At 39.0% G+C, this 9,967-nt stretch overlaps 1 protein-coding gene across 1 annotated transcript; it reads right to left on the reverse strand.

Moving 5' to 3' along the window:
• Positions 1-2,373: 2,373 nt before the first annotated feature.
• fzd4 (frizzled class receptor 4) lies at positions 2,374-7,330 on the reverse strand. Its single transcript, XM_052026672.1, has 2 exons — positions 6,775-7,330; positions 2,374-5,805 (listed from the first exon to the last, which is right to left on the reverse strand). The coding sequence occupies exons 1-2, from the start codon at positions 7,027-7,029 to the stop codon at positions 4,474-4,476; spliced, it is 1,587 nt and encodes a 528-aa protein (XP_051882632.1). The 5' UTR covers positions 7,030-7,330; the 3' UTR covers positions 2,374-4,473.
• Positions 7,331-9,967: the final 2,637 nt, after the last annotated feature.

Raw genomic sequence — 9,967 nt, forward strand, 5'->3', positions numbered from 1 at the left:
TACAGCCCTGCAGCCTTTCCAACCCAAGGTAAATAGAATGGTTAACTCACAGCACGGAGGGGGAGTTTGACTTTTGGAACTTACAAAATCAATAGCAGCTTGTAGAATCTACTCAGATTTCCTTTGGTCCATCTTTTGCCTTCAGTTCATTGTGAGTTAAAATCAATCCCCATACCCCTCTGGATTGCTAACTACACTATGCTGATTCCAAAATTCAGCTGCAAATGCCTCGAGCACTTGCAGCACATACTTTGCTCTGTTGTACCAGGCACTGAGTGATCTGACAAGTGGTCTGTAAAGCGGACATGTAAAAATCAGTCAAGCTAATTTGGAGACTTTACTTTAAAAATAAAATACCAAAGATGCTAGAAATCTGAAATGAAAACTGAAAATGCTGGAAACACTTGGCAGGACATACAGCGTTAATGGAGAGAGGAACAGAGTGAATATAAGAGAATTTTACTTGTAAGGACTTAAGAATCTGGATGACTCCTACTTGAACCTTAAAAAATTCCAATATATTCAAGCAGTGAACTTCCACCAATTCCTTACCCTCATCTCCCACCATACCCCTAAAATTGGCCAATATTTCCCCTTGCAACTGGATCCTCGACTTCCTGACCAACAGACCACATTCAGTAAGGATTGGCAGCAACACCACTGCCACGATTATCCTCAACACTGCTGCCCACAAAGCTGCATCCTCACCCCCTACTCTACTCCCTATACACTCATGACTGTGTGGCCAGATTCTGCTCTAACTCCATCTACAAGTTTGCAGATGACACCACCGGCTCAGCACATCACGGAAACCAGCCTCCCCTCTATGGACTCTGTCTACACTTCGCACTGCCAACATAATCAAAGACCTCACCCAGCCCAGACATTCTCTCTTCTCCCCCCTCACATCAGGCAGAAGTTACAAAAACCTGAAAGCACGTACCGCCAGGCTCAAGGACAGCTTCTATCCTGCTGTTATAAGACTATTGAACAGTCCCCTAGTATGATAAGATGGACTCTTGACCTCATAATCTACCTCATTATGGCCTTGCATCTTATAGTCTGACTGCACTGCACTTTCTCTGTAACACTTTATTCTGCATTCTATTACTGTTTTCCCTTATACTACCTCAATGCACAGAACCACATCCATGAGTTGAACACAAAACACTAATGAGTGCAGGGGTCCAGCCATGTAAGATAAGATTTCTTTATTAGTCACATGTACATCAAAACACACAGTGAAATGCATCTTTTTGCATCGAGTGTTCTGGGGGCAGCCCACAAGTGTCGCCACGCTTCCAGTGCCAACATAGCATGCCTACAACTTCTTAACCAGTACGTCTTTGGGATGTGGGAGGAAACCGGAGCACCCGGAGGAAACCCACGCAGACACGGGGAGAATGTACAAACTCCTCCCAGGTCACTGTCACTGTAATAGCGTTATGCTAACTGGTACACTACCGTGCCTGCCCACCGTGCGTGCTGTGCCTACCGTGCATGTCCATAGATTTAAAGATTTGTACAAACTTTGGCTAAATTTCTCTTTATTGATAAGTAACCAGGACATGAATATTCAATATGAATTACCCATAACTTCTGCACAATGCAATTATTCAACTGCTGGTAAGACTGACCTTAATAAACAAGCAAGGTCACGAGACTGCTAAATATTCATCAGCTGACTTCAGTGAATTTACCACAAGTAATCATGAAACTAACCGTAACAAAGGGAATAAAACTGAAAAAGAAATGTGGGAGAAGTCTGAAGTACAAGGGAAATTATTTTCAAAGCATTGGTGCCGACAACCTCAGTCCTGGTAGCTTGTTAAATACACTATATTTTAACATCCATCCATGTACTCTGCAAAATTCAGTTTCATTGAAGTCACAGGCAGAGGACAATGCACTAATTCTACTATGTAATGTATTTAGCACTACTCACTAGGGATGGATTTCTAGGTAACAAAGACTCCAAAAATTGAAAGGACTATATAATAAATCTGTTAATGAAAATTAAAACATATTAAGTACCTCAAGGATAATTAAAAAGCTCATTATGAACAGCTTTTGATTGCTAGATGGGTATCATATTTAGTGTGTCACTGAGCTATGGAGTCCAGAAAAAAATCTTTTCCTTTGTGGTTACCTAATCTTGTACTTCAGAATAGCAAACCTGAACGATTGGTCATTCATCCTTAGTCACTTGAGCTAAACGTGCAACATAGCAGTCGTTGTACTGTATCCTGTTTCTGAAGTATGGTTCTATTGAAATTCCATTGCAAACGTTACTATAATGCCTCTGCTGCAGATGCAATTGGGAAATTAATTCACCCTGACGATGTTTCCAAAATAGCTTATGTGAAAGAGCTTCATCAAAATGCTAATGTTTTTATTTTGAAATCTATCAAATTCACACAAGAAACAAAAAAAATAATTTTGTTTTACTTCTTGTAATTTAAATACAGAGACAGGTTTTTTTTACAAATATAAATTAGAAATTTACATTGCATACATTTACATATGATAGACTGTTTTTGAACATTTCTTATGAAAACTATTGAATGTTTTAAATGTCTTGTGCTTTCTCTGGCAATGCAAACACCCCTCTCCCCCCCAAATAATGTGGGATTCACCTGCACTAAGCAAAATACATTTTCAAGGGCATTGACAAAACAAATATGGAATAATAAATGATAGAACTCAAACTAACAATCAAATACAGAATACTGTGTACACATTCACTGGAGTTGGAGATGTAGACACACACTAATAAGTAACTAACATTTCCAATTAGTATTCTTCTCTTTTGAAAATACTGCACAATTATAGTGAAGCAGTATTTCACTTATTTCTTGTAAGATCATTGGACAAAAATGAGCAAGTCAGATTCAAAATTGACTGTAGTCAGCCCATAGAGTTAAACACAATAAAAATTCTGTAAAATTCCATTTGAATTGTCATTTCTGATCTTAATCAATAGAAAATAGTTTTCTTGATTCCTCCACATATGTGGATTTGATTTTCTACTGTTCAGTTTGGAAACTTTGCCATTGCATAAAAAGCACCCTGGTCAAACCTTTCAGTGGTGAATTTCCAAGTCACTTTCAAAATATACTGGCAGTTACAACACATACCATTTATAAGAGTGTCGAATGATGGACATTAAACTCTGAATATTGATAAACATAACTAAACAGAAGGGAACCTATGCAGATTTACTGGGATTAGGCATGGTTTCTTGCATAACGTTGTAAGCTACATTAAAATTATTCAAGCCACTCCAAGATGCATATTGTTCCTCTCCCATATAATGGAAAGGGCTCTTCCTAGGTTTTATTTCTCCTCCATTCAGATGTATGGATTTGTATCAAATGCAGAAAGCTGGAAATATACAACTCTAATGAGAAATAAATTATGACAATTCAAATTAACAGTATTCCACTAAAATCTGCTAGTTTTTCCTTTTTATTGTGTGATTGACAGCACTGTATTTCCACTACAGTCTCTAATGGCAGGTTTCCATTCTTGCAGATTTTTGTTTTTACTTATAGCGTTAGTGGATTACTAGGTTCATAATATTCTCTTCATATCTTTATTTTTATAGCCACAGCACTAACAATCCTCAAAAGATGAGTTAACATGATTGATCTCTGTGCAGGCATTTATGGTAAAATATAGGAAATATCTTTCATTAATGTTGCTGTGAATGAAAGACTTTGCAGTCAATCTGCATGTAAGGCACTGAGGATTTTAAATACTTGGGCATTTATCGACTAACATTTATCCACAAACATCAGCCTGTTGTGTTTATAGTGCTTTTATACAAGTTCATATGCACATATAAAACAAGGAGGCAGACTTAATGTCCAGGGATATTAGTAAATAACAGCCCGTTTCAATACATGTGAAGATTGGGTATAGTGCACTATGCTGTCCAGATTGCAATGCTAGACTATTGGTTGTGCTTCAATCATATTTCGGTCCATGTTTCCAGTGTATAATATTTAACATCTATGTAAACGGTGGTGGGACTCTTTGAATGAAGTGTATCCATGTAGACATTGCAATATTTAAAAAGCGTATAATTATTTGTCTAAAGCTTCTTGTAAATCCTCTTTGACTTACATTCTCTATTTTTCACAAGTTCAAAATAATCTCCTAAAATATACAATGCAGAAGTATTAAATTTTGCAAGCTGGTGACATGGTCAAAGCCTTGGACCAAATAGTTACATGCTATGATATTGTAGAATTAGGAAACGTTTTCATTAGGTAATTTAAAATTTTCCTAAAATTATAAACTGGTTTTCTTAGGCACTTCAGGAGAATCTTTATGTATTCTGAACTTTCTAAAAATTATGCACAATATGACGACAGACAAGGCAAATTGCGCTTGTAATGCTTTGAAATGCAGCTTGTGTGAACCCCTAGAAGGGACATTGTTCTTTGCTTCTTCCAACATTTTACACATTTATACAACAGTTTCATTGCCTTTTGCTGGTTTAACCCAGACATCTCCACGTTTATCTCGCTTTGTTTGTCCTGAACTCACAAGTCTGTTTGAACACTTTTGCCAAGTATGTAACGTCTTGGCAGACCAAATCCACATGCCAGAGGTGATGCCCACCAACAAAGACATGAAAATTTTTAACATCTCCACTGCTGTGTTAGAGTCATCTGCTGAATGCTTGAAAAGATTCCAGTTTGAGATCTCATAAAAGTAACAGGCAATTACACAGGTGGCTGGGACCGTATACAGAACAGAAAAGACCCCAATTTTTACCATTAGCCTTTCTAGCTTATCTGTTTTGGTCCCATCTTTCTGAAGGTTAGATCTAATTTTGAACAAAGCCACAAGACCCGCTGCAATGAACAACGTTCCTATAACCAAGTATGTGAATAAAGGTGCTACAACAAACCCAGTGACTGCATCGATGTTCTGGTTTCCAACATAACACAATCCCGTGAGTTCATCGGCATCCACTAGGCGCATGATTAGAATGACAATAGTTTTTACGGCTGGGATGGCCCAGGCTGCAATGTGGAAGTAGGAACTGTGCATCTCGATGGCCTCATGTCCCCATTTGAGACCAGCGGCTAAGAACCAAGTCAGTGTCAAGATTACCCACCAGATGGAGCTCGCCATCCCAAAAAAGTACATCAGCAGGAAAACAATGGCACATCCAGTATTTTTGAGACCTTCTTGAATTAGCACAGGCTCAGCAGCGTCCTCGAAATCACATGATATACGTTCTCTGCCCACTGTGAGCCTGACTATATAGGCGATGCTATAAATGTTGTAGCACATGCTCAGGAAGATGATAGGACGTTCTGGGTACGAAAATCGAGAAGAATCGATTAGGAATGTCAGCACTGTGAAAGCTGTTGATAGAAAACACAGACTGGCCCAAACCGCCATCCAAATGTCAGTGAATTCTTTGGCAGATCTATTGTACAAACCGACATCGTAGCCACATTTAAGGGCACAAGTGAGACTTCTCTTGATCCAGATATAATGGTGCAAGTTGTCGCCCATGTTCTGGCACTCTTCTTCCGCTGAGATGGAAGTTTTGCTGGTGTGATAGGGGATGTCTTCATCTCCCGGCCCCTCCATGCACATATGGTTGTGGTCGTTCTGTGGTGGAAATTTGCTGCAGTTTAAAGTCTCAGGCCAATTGAAACCGAATTCGTTCAGTACAGGTTCACATCTCCGCTTCACAGACTGGCACATACTGCCACACGGTCCGATCGGGATGTCGATTTTCTCCGTGCACATCGGCACATAAACGGAACATAAAAAGAACTACAAAACAAAAATCAATCGATAATAGTAATAATAAATAAAGCACCAGTCTCGACTTAGTTCCATTACTAATGATGCCAGTAGCATTTTCAAAGCGTTCAATTGACTATGTGCTGCTTTGGAGGTTTCAGCCACGGTCTGTGAATGTTTACTCATAATTTTTAACTTTTTCCTGATTTTTCCAAAGAATTAGCCAGCTGAAATTTTAACCAGCATATCGGTTTGCTTAGTTAATTTGGATTGTGGGACGTTTGTCAATTGCACAGGTCAAAATCTGTCGCAGTTTACGTAAGCCTTTTGCCACTTCAAAACAAAGAGTGTCGAATACTACCTGCAAGTCTTTACGTCGCAAAGACACCGTGGGTGCGATTTCAATATAAAGCACCACCAGATACTTAACACTGAAACCTATGTATAAGTACTTTAGTATCTGACCTGCATGTAGAAATCATCAGATGTTTGTCCAACACAATCATAAAATTGCATCTCAACGAGCAGGCGGAAAGTACACTTGAAATCCCACACTCAGATAAGGCTTATCTCTAAAATAGGATTTTATTTTAAAATATTTTAAAAGGAGTACTTAACTTCACGTCAGCGTTTTCATTCGTGCTCTCTGCTGCATGAAAATCGACTTTTATTCCATGTGATAAACAATTTAATGAACTTTTTAAAAAAAAATCTGCACGGTGGACATTCCGTTTCACCCAGTACTACGCGCCATTTGAAATGAGGTTGTCGTCCTCCTCCACCCAACATCATTGTAATTTGGGATTTAGGTCGTAATTACCACGATCTACATGAGCAATCCACATTTTTTAAGGCCACGCAGTTTTTCGGCTGTTATACACTATTTATCAACTCGCGCACGCACTTGAAGTCAATTCAATAAACAATGCCAAGCTCTGACAATGGGAGCAGTGACTCAAAGGGCAGATTATAAATTAAGTGAAATCCAGTGCTACAAACCTGTAGTTGACTGGAACAGCCATATTGAATCAAAGGTGTAAAAGTCTGTAACTGCAACTCGGCGTCTGTTTGCAACTCATGACCCACGGGATTCGGCATTTTAGTCACATTGTATCCCAAATTCTGGCACATTGAGATCTTGATGGGATCGCATCTCCGATCGTCTTCGTCCCCATATCCGTCCACAGTTCCAAGCTTACGTTGAAAGATCGTGAAGCAAAGTACTACGAAATTCAATACCGAAATCCAATTCATTTCCTTACAATTATCAGGACTTCGTAATTCTGCTGCAGAGAAGCATTAGAAGCTATGAACATAACTCTGGTAAAATACGTGGTACATTCACCAAATTGTTTCTCTCATCAGAGTGAGATCGCTTTAAGTCAATTTAATACTTGATCTTGCTTAACGACATTTCTTGCAGACTATCGATACAAGTAGAGTAAAATCATAACATCTAGCATTGTCGAATACTATGATAACAGAACTCAGCCGAAACCATTGGTTTCGCAGCCCCAATCGAGCACACATCTTACTGCCGTCCCCACTGAAGGTTAAAAAAAACTCTTTTTCAACCTAACACGGCGGAGCGAAACGCTGAAATTGACAGCTGAAGTCTCCACTCACTGTGCAAATTTCCAATTCAACCGCCAGTCAAATCAGGGCTGGAAGGCGGGTCTGACGATCACTTTAGGTTGAGTCTGAACTTCGGTCGAAGAGCAGAGAACCAATACGGCGAGAGCGCAGTTGTTTTCGCCCCGTCCCCTCCGAATGCCTCTGAGTCTGTGGCTTCATTCAGCGCCCATTTCATTCTCCTGAATACGGATGACAGGTGCGAGTGAGGATGCAAAATAAAATTACCTATTCAATTCGTAAAGACATCTTTCGGAAAACCCTTGCCCTCGGGATATATGTGCCCACGTTCAAATGAACAGATGGGAGGCAGTCACTTTAAACAAAAAATCAAGCTTTACGGTAACTGGCTTCTGGACGGAATCCCACCTAGTTTGTTGGTTTTATGCCATATTCAGTGGTCATTTACAAACTTTGTATGCTAAGCTGATCAAATAAGTGAAGCTATCAATATTCATTCTGCGTCTTTCATTAAGCATTTAAAAATATTGTTTTTTCCCCATTAACCAAAATGTAGATAGGGATTGCGTTATAATGCATCACATTGAAAATCAGTAGTAAAAATAGGACATGTCGGAACTACTCAACACGTCAGGCAGCGTCCGAGAAGGGAGAGACTTGTTTCGGGGCGATGACCTTTGAACATGACCTTTGAATATATCCAACATTTCCTTTCTATATATATAAAATACGGTTTCCGAATGGTTGCCCGCGAACTTTACCTTCGTTAAGGAAAAACATTCTCAGTTCGCAGCTTGTTGATACTTCCCACAGTTATCACTTGACTCCCATTGCAGGATCTCAACTCAAAATGTTGACAACTCCTTTTCCCACACAGATGCTGCTCGACCCGCTGAGCTCCTCCAGCAGATCATTTGTTGCTTCAGATTCTAGCATCTGCAGTCTCTTGTGCCTACAACAGTTATACATGATCTTCAATCTTCCAAGCAGGACAGGTCGGCTGGATAAATCACGAAAATATGGGGGTTCTCAGCACAATGTATAAATATTGTTGATCCAAGCTGATTTTACAATGCGGGACCTGGTCGCAAATTTTCCTCTACATATTTGCGACTACGGCGACAATAATAATGCGATTGGCTTCCTGAATGGCACATGGAGAAGCTGTAAAGCAACTTGTGAATAGAAAATAAGCGCAGCATTAAATCAAGACTCTCCGAGGAAATGTTAACTTCATAACATAATACCAGATTTATCCTTGCTTTTTTGACACACACGCGCACATTGACGCTGAATATTAATTTAGTTTCTGTGAAAAGATAAATTGCAAAAAGAAATTGAAAATCGCGCCAGTTTACATTAGCGTTAGCAGCGTTAGCGTTAGTAGCATTAGTTTATTAACAATGCGATTCCCGGGCATTTTATTACATCACGTGCTTTTTATAGTGCAGCATTGATCTACACAATGAATCTAACAATGATTTATGTGATGTTCTGTAATTAGTTTCCAGCAGTTGTTTCTAGGGTCATTCAATTTACTGTGATGCTTTATAAGCTCGAATTTCAAAATAAGTCAAAATGGGGAGAACTAAAAACAACTGGGATCGGGTTTGAAATTAAATGGGCTTAAATTCAAACAGATTTTTTCCCCCCAGCTGTGTATAAACAACAGATATCCGTCCATTAGTTTCGTGGTTCTAATTCCCACAAGTGTGACAATTAAAATTTGATAAAGGATTGAAAACGTGTGTCTGTTTCAGGGCAGAAGACCTCAAAAGATCTCCATCGTTATTTTCAACACATTCCATATATACATATGTGCTTTTAAGGTATGTACATAGGTTCGACATATAAATTAATAGTTACATAGAGTTAAACCAGCTGACTCTTTAGCAACTTAGCATGTGTGTGGAACTTTTTTTTAGAACTCAAGTATTTCTTAGGCATTTGTTATCAAAACACAAACACTGCAAGGCAGAGTCAGTTACATTCCAGTCTGGTGAACGTCTGCCCTGCACGAATGTAATTCCAGGCTTTGGCCTATCCTTCATAATTACTGACTCTAATTGCACACGAACAGACGAATAGTGGGATGTGTGCCCATTAACTGGTCATTCATTCGTCTGTCACTCATCGGGGGTCAGATTCTGAAAACCTTTTACACATTTTTAACAATCTGCTAAGTAGATGCAAATTGAATTGTGTTGTCATATTACACGATTTCCAGCATCTGAGATATTACGATGAGTACTAGTCTGCAAAAGATTTTTTTTTAGTTTACTCGTTTGATGACGAAAGGTTTGACGGACACAGTTTCTACAGGGTCTTAGCGTCCATTGGATTTTGCACTAAATAATCTAATCGTTTATAGAATGGAATTTCGAAATGGTTAATGGGATGTTTACACAACCAAGAAAATAGCCATTGGAAAGGAAGTAGCTGATCTTTGATATGTTGAGAACATAGTTAGCGTGGTGGAATGTGCTGAACGGAGTGTCCCCAGGATGAATTCTGGACTTCCTATTTTATTTAATCTCTATTTACAGCCTGTATTGATATATTTAATACAATATGTACAATCAGATTACATTCTCAAACT

This window comes from Pristis pectinata, chromosome 11 (assembly GCF_009764475.1).
Source record: "Pristis pectinata isolate sPriPec2 chromosome 11, sPriPec2.1.pri, whole genome shotgun sequence".
NCBI classification, from domain to species: Eukaryota; Metazoa; Chordata; class Chondrichthyes; order Rhinopristiformes; family Pristidae; genus Pristis; species Pristis pectinata.

Bases quoted from the DNA above. Each gene is read 5' to 3' on its own strand.
- fzd4 (XM_052026672.1), bottom strand. From the start codon at position 7,029: ATGAATTGGATTTCGGTATTGAATTTCGTAGTACTTTGCTTCACGATC. The intron at 5,806-6,774 runs GTTTGTAGCACT...TTTGTTTTGTAG, and splicing joins GCTGTTCCAGTCAACTACAG to TTCTTTTTATGTTCCGTTTA.